At 34.0% G+C, this 20014-nt stretch overlaps 1 protein-coding gene across 1 annotated transcript; it reads left to right on the top strand.

The window, feature by feature from the left end:
• Nucleotides 1-13542: 13542 nt before the first annotated feature.
• LOC122306491 lies at nucleotides 13543-18220 on the top strand (the record flags this gene model as incomplete). The annotated part of the gene is made up of 3 exons (XM_043118921.1): nucleotides 13543-14142; nucleotides 15236-16480; nucleotides 16751-18220. Coding segments are annotated over 3 exons (3315 nt in total), but the record flags the coding sequence as incomplete, so codon positions are not given.
• Between the last annotated feature and the right edge of the window lie 1794 nt (nucleotides 18221-20014).

Genomic DNA, 20014 nt, shown 5'->3' with positions numbered 1-20014 from the left:
GAAATCCTGATCCCGCTCGTCATCACCAACCTCTGGAGCAATATCCTCGCCTTCAGGCCGATCTTCCTGTGCACTGGGCATAGTGTCAACAGGGCCCGTAGATGAAGCAGAAGTGGCTGGATCTGCCTCAAATGTGTCAGGAGCAAATGTAGCTACTGTGTCACTAGCTTGAGCAGCTGTCGCCTCAGGCAGTATCCGGGAAATCTGGAGTAACTCGTCGATAACATCCGCCGAGAACTCAAACTGTACACCACGTATACTAAGGGTATGGGATCTTGCATCGTTAGGCATGGTGGCCATCCCAATATAAAACTCTCAGACCATTGAGGGGTAAATCTTTCCCCTCAATGTGCAAATTGGGACCCAGCCTCTCGTGACAAAGACGTCTCTGAGCATCTTTCGCTCCTAGCTGAGCTCATCGAACTGATTAATCAAAATTTCTCGTTCACCCATGATAGTTCGTGCCCCAAGCCAAGCAATGTCCGGATTGCCTTCATCCCTTCCTCGTTTCCTTGTTGTCATAAAGTGAGCCATATCCTGAGGAAAAAAAAATACAAGTTAAAATATAATTAAAAAATTCCTAAATTTTTGCATATATATATACATATTACGACATATATGGATTATACAAAATTAAAATATCATCATTATAAATTTGCATAACTTTGACAGTAAATATATTAAGAAATTCAACTATTTAAATACCCAAAATAGACTATAAGAAGAGGAGAAAATATAAATTAAATTAAATAAAGAAACGTTCGAACGTTACACAATTGACATTCGAACTATAAACTTATGCTACTTAGAAATAAATTACGTCCGAATGTACAATGATTTCACGTTCAAACGTAATATTAAAAATTAAACGTAAACCATTAACATTCGAATGTACTTAGTCAAACTAATATAACAAAATGACGTCCGAATGTAACTTCGAAGAAATGGTCGAACGTACTAAGCAACGTAAATCTGATCCGAACGTCTTATTTATACGTCCGAATGTTCTATTTACGTGCAAACGTACTTATCGAACGTCATATTTAAACGTTCGGACGTATAAATAAGAACATTCGGACGTATTTAAATAGAACATTCGGACGTATAAATAAGACGTTCGGATCAGATTTACGTTGCAAACGTACTATTTAAACGTTCGATAGTACATTTAATAAATTCGCACAGTGACGTGCGAATGTTAAACCTTAACGTTCGCACGTAATGAACTTGAAACATCACACGTTCAGATGTTTTATCCAACATTCACTGAAAACGTTGGATAAAAAATGTTCGAAGGTTAAATTTTACATGTTACAACGTAACATTCGGACGTAAAGAACTTAAACATCACATGTTCGAACGTTTGTTTTGTAATGTTCGAACGTACGAGACAAAATGGCTGAGTCAACTCAGCCATTTTCGAAAGCTTCGAAATGCACGTTTCGAAAAAAAAAAAACCATAAAACTACCCTATAGGCTGTGGGGAATGTTTCTATGGTGGTTGTTTAAGGTTTAACAATCAATAGTGGCTGGAAATCCAAGAAGAATATCCTACAAGATTTACTATAGTAGTATATAGTATATATGCTATATATAGACTATTTTGTATATAGTATTACTATATATAGACTATAGTACTATATTATATAAGGGTACATTATAATATATTATATATTATATATTATATATTAATAGTATAATATATAATACTATTAATATATATTTATATAATAGTATTAATATATACTACTATATATATAGGGGATTTACTATATTATATAAATGATATATAATATACAATTAATAAAGATTATTTTTTCACTTAATCAATGAAAATTGAGTTTACATGAAATACTATAATATAAGATATAATAATATATAACATTATTATACAAATACGTTCGAACATACATGTTATACGTTTGAACGTATTTGAAAAATGGGCGGGTGATTTCCCGCTTAAGTTTGGAACCCCTAAACGTTTGAACGTATTGTTCAGAATTTGGGCAGAATAACTTAGAGTTCGAACGTTAAATATATTACGTTAGCAAGATAGTGAAACGTTCGGACGTTCATTAATGAACATCCGAACGTTTATTGTATTAGAAGCAGAATATAAAACTTTCACGCACAAGAAAGCAGATCCATCTACTTCATCCCGTGCGTAAAGGGTTTGAGTGCGCACAGATCAGTTGTAGAGAGAGAGAGAGAGAGAGAGAGAGAGAGAGAGAGAGAGAGGAAGAAGAGGAGGCAGATGAGTGAGAGAGGATAGAATTAGTGTTAGAGTGAGAGAGGGTTAGAGTGAGATAGATTGAGTTAGGGAGACATTTTGTGTTTATTTTTGTTGTGTATTTGTTTTTTCCTCCTAAAGGAGAAAGTAAGGTAAATTTTTCAAAGCTTAATGTATTTACAATTTATATTATATTTGTCAATTTGTTTTATATGTATTTAACTACCTAATTTTGTACGTTTTTTGAAGGATTGTTTGTTGTGGATTGTTGAAAACTTGTGATTTGCAAGATGAGGATATTGTGAGCACAAGGTATATTATACTAAACTCTATTGTTAAATTTTGTTGTCAATTTTGTTGATTCATTGTTATTGTCAAATTTTTGAAATATAGTTTATTGTGTATTATTTGTGTAATATGTGTGATTAAAGAAATTATATATATACATATTATATATAATATGTAATGTGATTATTTGTTGTGCAATATATGCAATATATTTATTATATTTGAAATTATATAATAACATTAAGATTTATTAGATTAAGAATCCCTAATAAAAATCTTAGTCTAATATATAGTATAGTATTAGTAAATATAATATAAATAAGTACTATATAGTATAATATAGAACTACTATAACAATTAAAATTTATTAGGTTAAGAACTAATATAATACAAATTATATGGATAATATAGTGTATAATATTAGTAAATAAGAAATAAATAAGTAGTTTAATATATAATTATATTATAATATAACATTAAGTCTTATTAGATTAAGAATCCCTAATAAAAATCTTAATCTAATATATAGTATAGTATTAGTAAATATAATATAAATAAGTACTATATAGTATAATATAGAACTACTATAACAATTAAAATTTATTAGATTAAGAACTAATATAATACAAATTATATGGATAATATAGTGTATAATATTAGTAAATAAGAAATAAATAAGTAGTTTAATATATAATTATATTATAATATAACATTAAGTCTTATTAGATTAAGAATCCCTAATACAAATCTTAATCTAATATATAGTATAGTATTAGTAAATATAATATAAATAAGTACTATATAGTATAATATAGAACTACTATAACAATTAAAATTTATTAGATTAAGAACTAATATAATACAAATTATATGGATAATATAGTGTATAATATTAGTAAATAAGAAATAAATAAGTAGTTTAATGTTGGGTGGACCCAAATATTAGTAATTTTTGATGTCATGGTCCATTTAACAATACATTTACCCCGGGAGATAATGTTGGGTGGACCGATGCAGTTTCGTTGGATGTATCCAGTTGAAAGATATTTGGGTCGACTGAAACGCACTGTTGCGAATAAAGCCAGAACTGAGGATTCAATAGCAGAGGCCTATATACATGATGAATGGTTAACATTTTGCTCTTTATATCTTCGTGGTGTTGAGACATGATTTAATCATCAAGAGCGAAATGCTGATCTTACTGCTCCGCCTCCTCGTGAGTTATCAGTGTTTTCTCAGAATGTACGACCCTTGGGTGCACAAACGGGTTATGATTTATTTGATACAGAGTTGGGTAAAGTTTGGTGGTACGTGCTAAATAATTGTCGGGAGATTGAAGACTATCTCAGGTATGTCGTTGTAAAAGGTTTAAATATTTCTAGATTCAATGAGGTTAAATATAACTTTTGTGATATAAAATAATATGATTTTGCATATATATGTACAGTGAGCACATGGACAAACTTAAGACGGAAGGCGTAGAGAATATAGTGGCAAGACACTAGGAAGAATTTTCTGGATGGTTTGAACAACGTGTATGAACTAAACCCTACTTGATATGTTAGATTATAAAAGTTTTAACTCTAAGTAATATTTGATTAATAACATTATTTGAATTGTTAGATTCTGGAACAACGTGCTCGTGATCCCGAATCTGTCTCTTTTGAATTGTATGCATTGGCCAGTGGTCCTTCAAATAGAGCACTTCAATACACTGCATGCACGGTTCGAGGTTATAGATTCCATACTCTGGACCATGAACGTAATAGAAAGACTCAAAACTGTGGTGTGTTGGTCGAGGGTAGTCATGGAACAGATGATATTGATTATTATGGTGTCATTCGTGATATTATCGGATTGAAATATCTTGGTGGGTCTATAACATATGTCTTTAAATGTGATTGGTGGGATCTAGGCGGTGGTCGGGTTTCGATATATAGGGATAATCATTTTACGAGTGTAAATACTGCATATAAATGGTACAAAGATGATCCATTTGTATTGGCTTATCAAGCTACTCAAATCTATTACTTGATTGATCCAATGAAAAATGCTGATGAAGATAGTGGAGAGATAACTTGGCGAGTCGTACAAAAATTTGTTCCTCGAAATATATATGAAGTAGGAATGAATGCATATTACGATACTAGTAGAGATGAAGATGACACTCCGAATGTAGAGGCCTACCAAGAAGATGGACGAGGTATTAACTTATTTGTTGACCTTGGTGCACTCGAGTTGCTCCCCTTATGTAGAGATGACGTCCCACTCATCCATCTTGATCCGTCTGTATTAAATGATCATTCAATTCAAGAAAGTGAGAAAGAAGTAGAAGAGTCAAAAGAAGAAGACGAAGAAGAATCTAGAGGGGAAGTGGATAAGGAGGACGAAGAAGAGGTTGATGATGATGATGAAGATGTTATAGAGAGAGATTCTAAAACAAGCATAGAAAATACATCTGAAGATGAAGACTAAAAGTACTAAAAACTTTATTCATATATGAGTATAGATTTTTATAATAATAATTAATTTCATCTAATTAAATATTTTTGGTATATATAATTAATTTCAAGTATGCCGCCAAAAAGACAAAGAAGAAATGTGCCTCCTCCACCAAGTCCAAGTCCCGAACTCGTTGAGGAATCCCCACCTGAAGAGTCCGTTCCTGAAGATGAAGTTAACACTACAGAGAATGATGCCCAGTCGACACCTACTAGTAAGGAAATGTTGTTATTAAATATTTATATATTTAATATTTTTGTCTCAATAACTATATTAGTATAAAAATTAGACACATTATCTATATTAGTTGATGCATTCGCTCGTCGCGGTCGTGGCTATACACGCGGCATCTCACTTGAGAAAAATCAAAGGCATGGCAAACTGAAAGTCACAATTCCTGATAATTCTACTGGAGGAGTAGATGATAGTGCGATGATAGTGCAGCAACGCTTTCCTCCTATATTGGTACAGTAGTCCGAGCTTATGCTCCATTTTATGTGCGCTCCTGGCGAGATGTGCCGAATGAGATTAAGGAACACATTCAGAGTCGTGTGCTGGTGAGTTTACTTTGACAGTTCATTTCTTTCACCTACATTAGTATATCATATTTTTTACCTAATTAATTTATAATTAGGATGAATTTGACCTCGACTTTGGTCGTAGCAAGGATTTGAGAACTGTGAATGAGTTAATTGCTACACTATTCTGATGTCACAAGGGACGATGTCACAACCATTTCAAGAAGTTTGAGTCGTTTGAAGAGGCTACACAGTCACCTTTCCAACAGATGAAGTTAGACGACTGGATAAAATGTTGTGATTTTTTTGCATCTCCAGAATATCAGGTATTCTAGATTTATTTCCATTAATTATTGACATTAATATTTGTTTTTTATCTTATATGTATATATATATTACAATTAACATTCTTAATGTGCATTTGTAGCACTTAAGTTCTACAAATACACATAATAGATCCGCTCTGACTATTCACCATCGTGCTAGTTCAAGATCATTCCATCGTCTTGCTAAAAAATGGTAATTAATAAACTATATAATTCGTTTATTTTCATGTTATTCTTTTATATAAGTACTAACACAACAATTAATAAATTTGCTAATGTCGTTTTGTTAGAAACGTGATGATCCTGGAAACTTTTCCCTTGTACATGTTTATGATGCTGCTCACACTAATGAGCATAGTGAGTGGATGGATCCTGCCGCTGCAATTAATTATGTAAGCGGTGTTCATTATTGTTAAATAAATTATGCAACATATGGTTAAATTATTTTTTATTTATATTTCTTTTAATACGTTATTAATTTGTGTGTTTTGATCTTTCAAACTGCAGGGAAAAATGATGGAGTTGCAGTCAGCTTCTAGGGAATCCTCTACTAGTAACATAAACATTTTCACACAAGTGCTCGGGCCCAACTCTAGTATGGCAAGAGGTTTGGGATGATCTTTCAAGTATTCCGGTTCATCCTCCTCAATCTCATTGACTTCACAAATTAATAATCTTAGCAACGAGTTAAAAGTTGCACGACGCGAGAATGAGTATATAAGATCCAGACAGTAAGAGTTGGAGTCCCTTTTAGAGCGTCAGTCTCATTTAGAGATGCGTTTGCAGGATCAACAAAGAGACCAGGAGGAAAGAATATGTAGTGAGGTCCAAGAGCAAATGCAGCGGGAGATGATGCTGCAAATGGAGCGTGTTATGTCATTTTAACAAAATCGTGGTGGACGAGGAAAGAAAAAAAAATGAATTTTATTACTGTATTAAATTTTTAATATCTACTTGGAAAACAATTACAAACATTGTTGGTTATGAAATATGTTATGTAATATGATATAATTGGTATGTTTATTAATGGGATGAGTTTAGTATTTCTGATATGTACGTTCGAATGTAAATAAAAACTTGTAAACAGTATTTCACATTCGAACACACATTCGAACGTTTACAGTGACGATTGATACTTACATTCGAATGTTTAAACTTTTAACGTTCCAAAGCTCCGAACGTACTTATTGCGTTCGAATTCAAGTTTCTTAACATTGGAAAGAACGTCTGAACGTTACGATGAAAATGTTCGGACATTGTTTCCTTTACGTTGGAATCTAAATTCGAACGTAACGTTCGAACATAAATTTAATACGTTTGAACGGTAATCAACAAACGTTACTTGCCCTCATTCGGATGTCAATTTGTCTGCTTTACATTCGAACGTTATATTCTATGATAGATTCTAACCGTCACAGAAAAGCAAACGTTCAAACGTTAAATAAAACGGCACATCACAAACCGTCACTAAAAATATTTTTAGTGATGCTTGTATAGTAAACTGTCACCATATGTATTCTGTGACACATATTTCGTGACAGTGGGGGTGACAGTTTATAACCGTCACCTAATGTATTTCGTGATGTTTTTTTCATTTTTTGTGACAGTTTCATCTATTACTAAATCTGATTTTTGTTGTAGTAAATATATGTTGGGTCATGTGGAGCTTAGTTGTAAGCTGAGAAGGCATCAAGCCAAAAGTTCTCTTGATTCTCGCTTGACATGGCACTCAAGTAAAATTCAGGCAGAAAGTTTACTCGAGTAGCGCTCGACATTGGGCTTGAGTGAAGCCGCAAAGCTCAACCCTAGAGTTTACTCGAGGTGAGCTCAATTGTTGGCTCGAGCAAACGTTGGACAGAGAGTTCACTTGAGGCTCTCTCAATAGGCCGTTCGAGCTAATGTTAGACAAAAAGTCCACTCGAAGCACACTTGACAGTTTACTCTAGCGAATAACTCAAAAGTTGTTGCCTTAGGGTTTCTCACGCCATTTGATATAAATATGTTATGTTATTTTCTATGAGGCAGCAGATTGAGTTCAGTTTGAATAGAAAATAATGAGAATGAAGATTTTGTGAGCACAAGAGAGAGAGGGGCCCTAGAGAGAGAGAGAGAGTTGAGATTGTGAGTAAAGGGAAGGTTTTGTAATTCAATGTGTGTTGTAAATCTCCTTTGAACAAAATCCCATAAAAGGTTTGTTGACATAGACAAATTGTCAAATCACGAAATCTTATGTCGTGTGAGTGTGTTTGTTTTTCTCGCATTATCATTCCCAACAACTAGTATCAAAGCTCCATGGTTCGGAATTCAAGACTAAAAGTGAACAATGGCTAGAGAAGACGTGAAGATTGAAATCGAGAAGTTTGACAGCACAGATTTTGGTTATTAACAAATGAAGATCGGGGATTATCTTTATAGGAAGAGCCTCCATCTTAAGAAGAGAGCCATAACAGATTTCATGGCGGCTTTGTCAAGTATGTATGAAAAACTATCGGCGAATAACAATGTATATTTGATGAAGAAACTGTAAAGGCAAAAATTGGCAAGGATTAGATGACAAAATGATAAACTTTATCTTATCATTATTTGTTTATATTTGGATGAATGTAAAATCAGAGATGACTTTATCTTTAACAACATTGAGTTTATCCAGATGTTTATAAGATTGTTTAGATATATAAGTCAGTTACATGTATTTCGAATTCATAAGAGTCTGAAATTATCAAGACCCGAAGCTGCACACAGATAAGAAACTACAATGAAGCGTTATGGCGAAATCTCAGCAATCCATCAGGAAACATTCTCGCAACTGTCTTTACCTATCAGCAAAATTTGTGATACCCCATTTTTACATGTATTTTCACTGAAAGAGCTGTTTTTAATTTAACTAATATATTAGCTCTTTTATTTTAAATTATTGTATTTTAAATTGATTTTATTTTATTTGATGTGGTGTTTAATTTATTTTAGTCGTTTTATATTTTTAAAATCGTTTTTGTCGGGTTAGTTTTTGGATTCCAAAAGTGAGGACTGGACCTCATTACTTTTCCCTCATCTTTTCTTTTTCTTTTCTCTTTTTTTTTTTCTCCTTTCCTTTTCTTTTTCTTTTCCTTCTTTTCTTTTTTTTCTTCTTTCTTTCTTCTTCCTCCTTCTTCCCGCGTGCGAACAGCTCTCCTTCCCTCTCCCCGTTGCCATCCAGCACTCCTGCCCAAGACCACCCTCTGACTCCCCTCTGGCCGGCGCACCACCCCACCAATTTTCAGCCCCATCCGTGCCGCCAATCACCCCTACAGCCCATCTAAGCCTCACTGCTTTTTGCCGTTTTCGGCGCCGTCGCTCCACCTCCAGCCACCATCTCTTAACCACTTCTTCTCCTACCTCTTGCCGTCCTAACCCACCCATTTTCGGCCCCGATTCGTTGCCGAAGCAGCTCCCACGAGCTCAACTCAGTCCAGTCCCTTTTTGCACTTCCACCGCCATTTCCACCGCCACCCATGGCCAAAGCTCACTTCCATTAGCTTCATAGACATCCCTAGACCATTCCCTATCAATTTCGTGTCTTGGTTTGTCCCCGTTCGAAAGTGGGTAATTTACAACCTACGGCCATAGTGTAAAATACACTGTTACGTTACTTTTTCTTCGTCATTTGCAACGTTGTGAGGTTTTGAAAAATATCGTATAGTACTGTAAGTATTTTTAAAACTCTACTTTTATATTTAAATATATTTTACTCTTACAATAAATTATATGGCTGGTTGGTTGATTCCGGACTGAATCTGAGGAGTTCAGGGGTCGGATGGATTGAGGACGGAGTTGTTTGGTTGATGTTGATATTTGTTTAAGATATTTGTGCCTTAATGTTTGCATTGTATAGTGCACGCATGTTCATGTTTAAAAAGGGAAAACCGGGTTTTCGTGTAGTTCCATGCATGTACATGTGTTTGTAAAATGAAAACTGGGCTTGTAAGCGACAAATGATTTATGGTATATGTGAACGGTTGGATTGACTGGTTTGAGTCAGAGGCACGCAGCGTAGGGATAATCGTAAGCAGGGACGGTGGTAGAATCTCGCCTGTGATTCCCTCCTACGGTGCACGCGTAGGGATGGTGGTAAACAGGGACAGTGGTAGAGTCCCGTCTGCGATTCCCGCCTACAGTGCTCTGATGGTTTGGTTTTTGGGCCATTATCGAGGATAATGACGAGGTTATGTTTAAAGGATATGTTCTAGGCCAAAATGGGAGTTTGGCGTGCGTGGAAAAATGTAGTTTTTATGGAACACGTGCATTTGCATTCTTTCATGCATATTGTTTGAGTTTAATATATTTTTTTTTAATCTAGTGGCATTTGGATCTTACTTACCTGCGGCACCATTTTTGGTACCATAGATTTTGATGCAGAGATCGAGGAGGAGGAGGAGACTGAGCCCAAGAAGGCGGCTCCACCGGGGTTTTGAGTTGGAGTTTTTGCTTTGTAGTTGGTTTTGAAACATATTTGTAGCTTGTAATATTTTGTTATGTATGTTTTGAACGGCTTTGTATTAAACCAAGAAAAATTCTGGTACTTAGTTATATGACTTTGTTTATCTGCTGCGTGTTTTCTTTTGCACATTTGTTGCTTATACACACACTTGGCACTTGGCGATAGGGTGGTAACCCGTGTTGTCATCATCCCGACGTCTCGATTTCCCCGTATGCGTATGTGGGATTTGGGGGCGTCACAGAATTCCACTTCAACTAGGACTCTTTCCAGATCTAATATTTAAAGTGATTCGGTTTTGTATCTCTTTAAGGTTTTTGAGCCACAAATTCCAGAGAGGAGATTCTGAGCATTTGTGAGAGAAAATTCACTTGAGAATTTTCATGGGGTTTTTCATCTCTTCTTGAGTGTGATCATGTTGTGAGCGTAAAGGAACATCGATTGGATTTCAGCTTCTGGAGTTCTAGAAGGGAAGTCAACATTTGAAAATTGTCAAAGGTTCTGGTTGCTACTGCGGTAGAAGACAAACAGGTCGTTTGTCTAGGCAAGTAAGAGAGTCGAATTGTAAAAGTTTTGTAATTGATAATTACTTGTAATTGTTCTTCAAATAATAAGATTGACTTTTTTGGGTTTGGTTGCCCTGTAGGGTTTTACCTTTAAAGAGTTCTTTAAAGGGTTTCCCTTCATAACCAATCGTTGTATCTTGCAAGTTTGATTATTTACTTTAAAGTGTTTGATTTGTTTCATAATCTTGACAATTGAGATCTAACCTATTTGTTCAAAAAAATTGGTAGACAATTTCGTAGTTTTATAGGGGTACGTTGGGAATTTTAATTGGTATCAGAACCAGGTTTACTCATCCGAGTGTGATCCGTGCCCCTACAATATGTCATCATTCACTATCCTACCGCAATTCAGTGATGAAAATTATACTTATTGGAAAGTACGCATTTGATCTTTCATCAAATCGTTAGATGAACGAGTGTGGCACTTTGTTGAACGAGGATGGACTAAACCTGCAACAAGCATTGATGCTTGGAGAAAAAAAGAAATCAACAACTGTAATTGGAATAGCAAGGGACTAAATGCTATCTTCATGGTTGTATCTCCTGAAGAATTTAAAAGAATCTCCATGTGTGAGATTGCTAAAGTAGCATGGGAAATTCTGGAGGTTACGCATGAAGGAACAAAAACTGTGAAAAACTCAAAATTACAACTATTAACCTCTAAGTTTGAAGAGATTAAGATGCTGGAAGATGAAAGTTTTAATGAGTTTATGCTAGACTTAATTACATTTTTAATTCCAGGTTTAATCTTGGAGAAAACGTTGATGATTCAAGAATTGTGAGGAAGATCCTAAGGTCTCTGCCTGAAAGATTCAGACCTAACGTTACTGCTATTGAAGAAAGTAAAAATTTGGATACAATAAAAGTTGAAAAGCCAATCGAATCTTTACAAACATATGAGTCTTCACTTCCTCAAGCAAGAAAAGGTAAGTCCATTGCTTTGAAAACTGTAAAAGAAAATCATGAGGACTCCTCTGATAAAGAAAGTTTAAATAATGAGGAAATAGCTCACATTGCAAGAAAGTTTAGAAAATTCATGTTTAATAAAAATGATAGTGGAAAATCAAAAAGAGGAAAATAATTTTCTGATAAGAAAAATGAATCTGAAAATTGGAATGGAGATAAAAGTTAAAAGAAAGACAAAGTGAAATATCATGAATGCTCTGGGTATGGTCACATAAGAATTGAGTGTCCAAATTTCAGAATGTTGAACTCAAGATTTCAAGTTTCATGTGATTATAAATCTACACATGGATTTTGATGATAACAAATGAATTCAAAGAATAAAGAAGTCTCAAGCTCAAGTTGTCTACACAATGGAGTCAAGCACATCAAGGAAACAAGCATGAGCAAGAAGGGAACAAGTTCACATTAAAATTATAGAGTAATGTTGTAAATCTCTTCAAAATTCGAAATTAGGATTAATGCTCAAAATTAATATTTTATCATAAAGCATTAAAATACATTTTCCACATGTGCATGAATATTTTTGAAAATTAAATTTGAAAATTTTGAAAGATGATTGATTGTCATCTTTTGCATGTGCATGCCTTGATTAAAGGGTTGAACTTTGAAAATATTAAAGATGATTGATTGTCATCTTTCACATGTGCATGTTTTATTTGAATATTTTCAAAAGTGATTGATGCTTTTTTAGACTTATACAAAAAGTAAAAGATTAGGTTTGAATTTTTTGAAAATGAAAGTGTGCTCATTTTGTCATATGCCAAAAGTAAAAGATTAGGTTTGATTTTTTTGAAAAAGTGAATGATGTTGTCTTTGACAATTGAGAAAGAAGAACCTTTTATTTGAATTCTTTGAAAAAGTGAATGATGTTGTCTTTGACAATTGAAAAAGAAGAACCTTTTATTTGAATTTTTTGAAAAAGTGAATGATGTTGTCTTTGACATGTGAATCTTTTTTAAATTTGAATATGAAGTCTCATATGCCTATAAATAGATCATTTGAGAGCTTCACATTTACAACACCAAGAGCATACAACATTCATTCAAAGCTTTCATTCTCTCTTCTCTAAACATTGAGCCTTAATCCTTGTTCATTTTGAGAGATATAGCTTGCGCTGTATTGTTCTTATTTCACTCGTTGAGGAGTGTTTTCTGATAACCTACCCACTATCAGCTTTTGTATCAGAAAAGGGGTGTGTATAACCCTTGTGTGTGTAGAAAGTATTCTACACAGGGAATAGTTGAATCACCACGTGTAAGGTGATTGCAAGTGTAGAGGGTGTTCTACACGGATCCTTTGTAGCGGTGTTGTTCAAAGGTGTAATAGGTTTCTATCTCCACCTGAAGGAGGTTGAATAGTGAATTTGGGAATCCTCAAGGGGTAGCTTGAGGCGAGGACGTAGGCAGTGGGGCCGAACCTCGTTAACATACTGAGTTTGCTTCTCTCTTACCCTTACTCTTTATATTTATTGTTATTTCATATTTTGTTTATATTTTATATTATATATTTGATTTATAATTGTTATTTTTTTTAATACAACTCAATTCACCCCCCCTCTTGTGTTAGTCATCTGGGCAACAATTGGTATCAGAGCTAAGAGCTCTATTATAAGATTAACTATCTTTTGAGTTAAGATCTTATGGCTAACATTGCAGCTTCATTTGGTGAAGGTCAATCTAGTAGTCGGCCTCCACTCTTTTGTGGAGATAATTACTCATTCTGGAAAGTTAGAATGAGAATATTTCTTCAAGCTCAAGGTAGAGAAATATGGAAATGTATTGTAAATGGACCTTATATTCCAACAAAAGTGGTTGGTGGAGTAAAGGTCAAAAAGGAAGAAGAAGAGTTTGATCGTGAAGACGATAGACTTTATACTTTAAATTTAACTGCTATGAATTTATTATATAATGCTCTTAATGGAAATGAGTTTAATAGAATAATGAATTGCGCTACGGCAAAGGAAATTTGGGATAACTTGGAAGTAACTTATGAAGGAACTTCGCAAGTCAAGGAATCAAAAATTTATATTCTTACTCATGAATATGAAATGTTTAAGATGAATGATGATGAATCTATTTCTAGTATGCACACTCGTTTTACTAACATCATAAACAGCTTGACAGCTCTTGGCAAAATTTATTCCAAGGTGGAGATAGTAAGAAAAATTCTCAACTCTTTACCAAAACGTTGGGAATCAAAAGTTACAGCGATTCTTGAAGCTAGAGACCTTAAGAAGCTCGAAGTCAATGAACTCATCGGGTCACTTATCACCCATGAGTACACATTGAAAAGAGGAGAAGAAGAAGGAAAGCCAAAGAAGAGCTTAGCACTTAAAGCTGTTCCTCATGAAAGTGAAAGTGATGAAGATGAGGAAAATGACGATAAAGATGAAGAAGTTGCGATGATAACAAGAAGAATTCAGAGGTTCTTGAAGAAAAATAGAACTCCTCCGAGGAAATCTTTCAAAAAGTTTTCCAAGAAAGATTCAGGTAAAAACGACACTTTAATTTGTTATAAATGCAATAAACCTGGTCATATCAAGCCAGATTGTCCTCTGCTAAAGAAAGATCGAAACAAGGGCAAAAAAGCAATGAAAGCTACATGGGATGATGATTCAAGTAGCTCAGATAGTGAAGCAAGCAATGAAGAATCAACAAATCTTTGTCTTATGGCTAAAGATGACATTGAGGTAACAAATCTTGATAATATTGAAAATCCTTCATATGAAGAATTGCAAAATGTTTTAGAAGAGATTTATGAGGAATTTGAAAAATTGGGTATCAAGTATACTGCTTTGAAAAAGAAAAATTCTTCTTTAACAAACGAAATTGAAATTTTAAGAAAAGAAAGTATCATTTTGAAAGATGAAAATCTTGAATTGAATAAGAAGAAAACCGATTTAGAAAATATTGTTGAAAACTTTACGAATGGAAAAAGAAATTTTGAAAAACTTCTTGGTAGTCAAAGATGTGTTTTTGACAAGGCAGGTTTGGGATATATGCCAAAACAAAAATACAAACCTTATAAAAATTTCTTTGATAATCATTCTACCTCAAAGACTAATATTCAAAATTCTTTTCATAAAAATAATTTTGTCAAAAAAGGATATTATTATAATCATTCAAGTTTTTCATATATGTCACATGCTATTTGTAATTTTTGTAATAGAAATGGTCATAATTATCATACTTGTCCTATTAGAAGAAATCATACAATGACTATTAGGGCCATATGGGTACCTAAAAATCTTGTTTCTTCTAATACTAATAAATAAAGGACCCAAAGAACTTGGGTACCAAGAAAAATCATTTTAATTGTTTTTATAGGTATGCATGAAGTCATCCACAAGCAAAAATAAGTGGTTTTTAGATAGTGGATGTTCAAGACACATGACGGGAGACAAGACTAAGTTCTTTGATCTTAGATCTAAAGAAGAAGGACACGTGACATTTGGAGACAACTCGAAAGGGAAGATCGTGGGAATAGGTAAAATTGGTAATGAATCTTCTCTCATAATTGAAGATGTTCTACTTGTTGAAGGTTTAAAACATAATCTTTTGAGCATAAGTCAATTATGTGATAAAGGATTTACAGTTACTTTTAAAATGGATAAATGCATTATTTTGAATGATCATGATTGTAATATTTGTTTTATTGCTTTTAGAAACAATAATGTTTATACAATTGATTTTGAAGAAATTACCTCACAAGATGCTATTTGCTTGTCAGCTCAAAATGAAACTAGTTGGTTATGGCATAGAAGATTAGGTCATGCCAACATGGAACTTATTTCCAAACTTTCAAAAAATGATCTTGTGAGAGGTTTACCAAAAACATATTTTCTTAAAGACAAAATTTGTGATGCATGTCAATTTGGTAAACAAACAAAAACTTCTTTTAAAACTAAGAAACATATTTCCACTACTAGACCATTGCAACTGATACACATGGATCTTTTTGGACCAAATAGAGTTGCAAGTCTAGGAGGAAAATATTATGCATTTGTTATTGTTGATGATTTCTCTAGATATACTTGGGTCATCTTTCTTGCTCATAAAGATGAGGCACATAATGCCTTTACCAAGTTATGCAAGAGAATTCAAAATGAAAAGGGTTATACTATTTCAAGTATCCGAAGTGATAGGGGAAAAGAATTTGTTAATAAAAATATTGAAACATTTTGTGATGAAAACGGTTTTATTCATAATTTTTCTGCTCCTCGAACTCCTCAACAAAATGGGGTAGTAGAGAGGAAAAATAGATCTCTTCAAGAGATGGCAAGAACAATGCTCAATGAGAACAACTTGCCTAGTTATTTTTGGGCCGAAGCGGTAAGTACTGCATGTTATGTTATAAATAGAGTTATGTTAAGGTCTAAATTAGATAAAACCCCCTATGAGCTTTGGAATGAGAAAAAGTCCAACATTGGTTACTTTCATGTATTTGGATGCAAATGTTTTATTTTGAATGACAGAGATAATTTAGGCAAGTTTGATGCAAAATCTGATGAAGGTATTTTTCTCGGGTATTCTACTAATAGTAAAGCTTATAGAGTATTCAACAAAAAGACTTTAACTGTACAAGAATCTATGCATGTAGTATTTGATGAATCTAATTCTCCACTCTCCAAGAAATCTATTGATGAAGAAACAGAAGGTATAAATAACACAGAAAGTCTCAATCTCAACAAAGAGAAAGCAATAGAGGAAGTTCAACATGGAGCCATCAGGAAAGATCATCAAAATTTAATACAAGATGCAACCAAACAGTGGAAATTTGTGAAAGATCATCCAGTGGAACAAATTTTGGGAGAACCTTCACAAGGTGTAAGTACTCGATCATCTCTTAGAAATATTTGTAATCATACTGCTTTTCTATCTCAAATTGAACCCAAAAATATTGATGACGCACTTCTTGATGAATCTTGGATTCTAGCTATGCAAGAAGAGTTGAATCAATTTGAAAGAAATGATGTTTGGACACTTGTTCCTAGACCCAAAAATTATACTATTATTGGAACAAAATGGGTTTTTAGAAACAAGAAAGATGAGTCTGGAGTCATTACTAGAAATAAGGCTCGACTTGTAGCCCAAGGTTTTAATCAAGAAGAAGGAATCGATTATGATGAGACATATGCACCTGTCGCAAGATTAGAAGCTATTCGAATGCTACTTGCATATGCTTGTTATAAAGATTTCAAACTTTTTCAAATGGATGTTAAAAGTGCTTTCTTAAATGGTTTTATAAATGAAGAGGTATATGTTGAGCAACCTCCAGGTTTTGAAAATCATATTTCCCCAAATCATGTTTTCAAACTCACAAAAGCACTATATGGACTTAAACAAGCTCCTAGAGCTTGGTACGAGAGACTCAGTGGTTTCTTGATTGAAAAAGGTTTTTCAAGAGGAAAAATCGACACAACTCTTTTCATTAAATATGAAAATGATGATATTCTTTTGATTCAGATTTATGTTGATGATATAATATTCGGTGCTACTAATGAAAATATGTGTCAAGTTTTTGCTAAGACTATGCAGGAAGAATTTGAGATGAGCATGATGGGTGAACTTACATTCTTTCTCGGATTGCAAATTAAGCAAGCAAAAAGTGGGACATTCATCAATCAATCAAAATATATTAAGGAATTACTGAAGAAGTTTGGGATGGAAAATGCTAAGGAAATTGGAACACCAATGAGCCCATCAACTAAACTTGATAAAGATGAATCCGGTAAGCCAGTTGACTCGAAGATATATCGAGGTATGATTGGTAGCTTATTATATTTAACAGCCAGTAGACCAGATATTATGTTTAGTGTGTGCTTATGTGCACGTTTTCAATCATCTCCAAAAGAATCACATTTAATTGCAGTTAAGCGCATTCTTAGATATCTTAGTGGTACAATTAACCTAGGGTTATGGTACCCTAAGCACACATCTTTCGATTTAATCAGCTACACAGATGCAGATTATGCTGGCTGTAAAATAGATCGAAAAAGCACTAGTGGAGCATGCCATTTCTTAGGTCATGCATTAGTTTCCTGGTTTAGTAAAAAACAAAATTCTGTTGCACTATCTACTGCTGAGGCAGAATATGTTGCTGCGGGTAGTTGTTGTGCTCAAGTTCTCTACATGAAGCAACAACTTGAAGATTTTAAACTCATGTATAATCACATTCCAATCAAATGTGATAATACAAGTGCTATAAATCTTTCAAAGAACCCAATACAACATTCTAGAACTAAGCATATTGAAATAAGGTATCATTTTCTTCGAGATCATGTGCAAAAAGGTGATATAATGTTAGAGTTCACAAACACACACGATCAGTTAGCAGATATTTTCACAAAACCTTTACCAGAAGATAGATTATGTATGATCAGAAGAGAAATAGGTATGATGCATGCTATGAATATCTCTTAAAAGATAGACCAGAGTCAATAAAAATAGAGATAGATTTTTTTTTAATACTTTTACATAAATTTGAGATTCTTAGCCTCATGTTTGAGACGCTCATTCTCTTCATACAATATCATGTCATTCTTATTCATGGGAACCGGCAAGCGGAATGAAGAATCTAATAAAGATTTCAACTGTTTATTCTTCTGCCGAATGATTCCTTCCCTTGTGTGAGACTCTTGAACAATTTGTTGAAGTACAACAATTTGTTCTTTGAGCTTTTCAACTTCGTGATTTTTGGCTTGTAGCCGCTGAGAAAAAGCCACAATAGAGGAAGAGTAGCGAGTCCCAAGACTCACCAAGTCATAAATAGCATCAGAATCTGACTTATTAGTCAGATTATTATTTTCTTGCTGCAACATGGCACCAATGGTAGCTGCAGAAAGAACAGGAGGTTGAGATGCAGAATGCCTCATGGATGGATCTAGAGAAATGTTAGAAGAATGAGCCATTGAGAAAAGAATAGAAGGCTTAAAACGAGAATGCTGAAGGAATGCAGATGAGTTATAGAGATGAGATGAAAACTTGATGCGGATTAGATGAACTTCAGGACTGATTTTATAGAGATAGCATAAAGAATAAGACAAACTATTTTCTCTTCAAATCTTATTTAGTCAAAAGAAATACAAGATATGCTGGACACACATTGTCAAAAGTTTTCTTACTAAGCCAGCGAGATTAACAGTAGATTGTCCCTATTTTTCTAGTAAACGATGAACCTCTGCTGTTATCTGCCGATGTTGACCTTGTATCTGAACCCTTTCTCGTTCCAGCTCTTCTATTCGTGGTTGCAGATCATGAGCATACCAATCTGCAAATTTTTTCAACTCTTGGTTTTCTTGCTTTAGCCTTTTATTCTCACTATCCTTATTAGCAAGCTTCTGTCGTAACTCAGATATTTGCATGTTAAGATGATCAATCTCACTCACCCTCGCCATTAACCTTCGAGACATGATCGTAACAGAGGCAGCATATTGATTACTGAGCATTCTTGATTCTGCAATAATCTCAGAATCAGCCTTACTAGAAAAACGGTTCACTGCTCCTATCATGGTATTGACGGCCTCAGGAGAGAAGATTGATGATTGATGCGTCAAGGGTTCCTGATTCAAGTCTGGAACATTAGTGGAAGAGAATTGCTCAGCCATTCTATCGTTGTGGAAAAACAGAACTCAGGTCAAGAAGTGATTATTTTTTTGGCATCCGATAGATGAAAATGATCATTTTTTTATAGAAACTCGGAGCCTTCAATCCCGTTTGTCAACAACATCAGGCGATTGTTTAAATCTTCAGCCGTATTAAATTCATAGAGTTAGGCCTCGAGGCTTTGCAGCACTTGTCGGGTCACGGACGGCTCCATTTTTCAACTATCTACAGTGACTATTAAACGCATCGTTTTCTTCAGTCCATTTTCTTGTTGCGGATCCTTTTTAATGATGCCAAAAGGGGGAGAAGTGTTAGACTAGAACATTAACATTGTTTAAATTGCTAAACTTGTTATATATGCTTGGAATTATATTTATACTTTTGCTTGAAAAACTAACGCATATTTTCAGGGGGAGCTTAAGTATTAATATAGGTTTCAAGTTCTATCAAATATTTGTCATCATCAAAAAGGGGGAGATTGTTGAACTCAAGATTTCAAGTTTCATGTGATTATAAATCTACACATGGATTTTGATGATA

Source organism: Carya illinoinensis, chromosome 4, assembly GCF_018687715.1.
Source record: "Carya illinoinensis cultivar Pawnee chromosome 4, C.illinoinensisPawnee_v1, whole genome shotgun sequence".
In the NCBI taxonomy this organism is placed as follows: domain Eukaryota; kingdom Viridiplantae; phylum Streptophyta; class Magnoliopsida; order Fagales; family Juglandaceae; genus Carya; species Carya illinoinensis.
The sequence above is the reverse complement of the archived record's forward strand: the minus strand, read 5'-3'. Positions and strand labels throughout refer to the sequence as shown.